At 67.7% G+C, this 555-nt stretch overlaps 1 protein-coding gene and 1 long non-coding RNA gene across 2 annotated transcripts in view; one reads left to right on the plus strand and one right to left on the minus strand.

The window, feature by feature from the left end:
- Positions 1-523, minus strand: part of PFKP (phosphofructokinase, platelet) — a 54,344-nt gene extending 53,821 nt beyond the window's left edge. The window contains 1 exon segment of the mRNA XM_010836403.1: positions 382-523. Coding sequence (XP_010834705.1) covers positions 382-496 — 115 coding nt within the window. The 5' untranslated portion in view covers positions 497-523.
- The window catches only part of LOC104986009, a 6,162-nt gene that overhangs the window by 3,263 nt on the left and 2,344 nt on the right, over positions 1-555 (plus strand). The gene's annotated exons all lie outside the window — the stretch shown is intronic.

Genomic DNA, 555 nt, shown 5'->3' on the forward strand with positions numbered 1-555 from the left:
GACCTCGGAACGAAGTCCAGGCGACCCTGTCGCCAGTCGTAATTTAGGAAATAAACGTGGAGGTGGAAAACTGACCTTCCGGGTAAGGGACCCCCGCGCCCTCCGAGCGGGTCCCGCAGTGGCTCCTTCCGAGGCTGCACCGGCTCCCGCCCCGGGAATGCACCTCCGAGGTTCCTGGGCGCCGGGCTTCTCCCCACCGTCACTTACCCCTGGTACCCCTCTCCTCCTTGCTCCTCTCGGGCCCCCCATCCCTTCTGCCTGGTACCTTATCCTTTCTCTGGCGTCCCTTCTCCCCGGCACCCCCATCCTTTCTCCCCGGCACCCCCCCTCATTGGTCCCCTCCCTGAGACCCCGCCCGGGACCAGGGACCCGGTGGCGCACCTTGGGCATCCCCGCCGCTGGTCAGCACGCCGATGGCTTTGCCGGCCCCGGAGAGTTGCTCCAGGAATTTTCGGAGGGAGCCCTTGGGGGTCTGGGGGCTGTCGTGGCCGTCCATCGTGAACAGGCCGGAGACCGCGCTCTGGAGGGCCACGACAGCCCCCAGACCCCCAAGGG

This window comes from Bison bison, unplaced genomic scaffold (genome assembly GCF_000754665.1).
Source record: "Bison bison bison isolate TAMUID 2011002044 unplaced genomic scaffold, Bison_UMD1.0 scf7180017864063, whole genome shotgun sequence".
Lineage (NCBI taxonomy): Eukaryota > Metazoa > Chordata > Mammalia > Artiodactyla > Bovidae > Bison > Bison bison.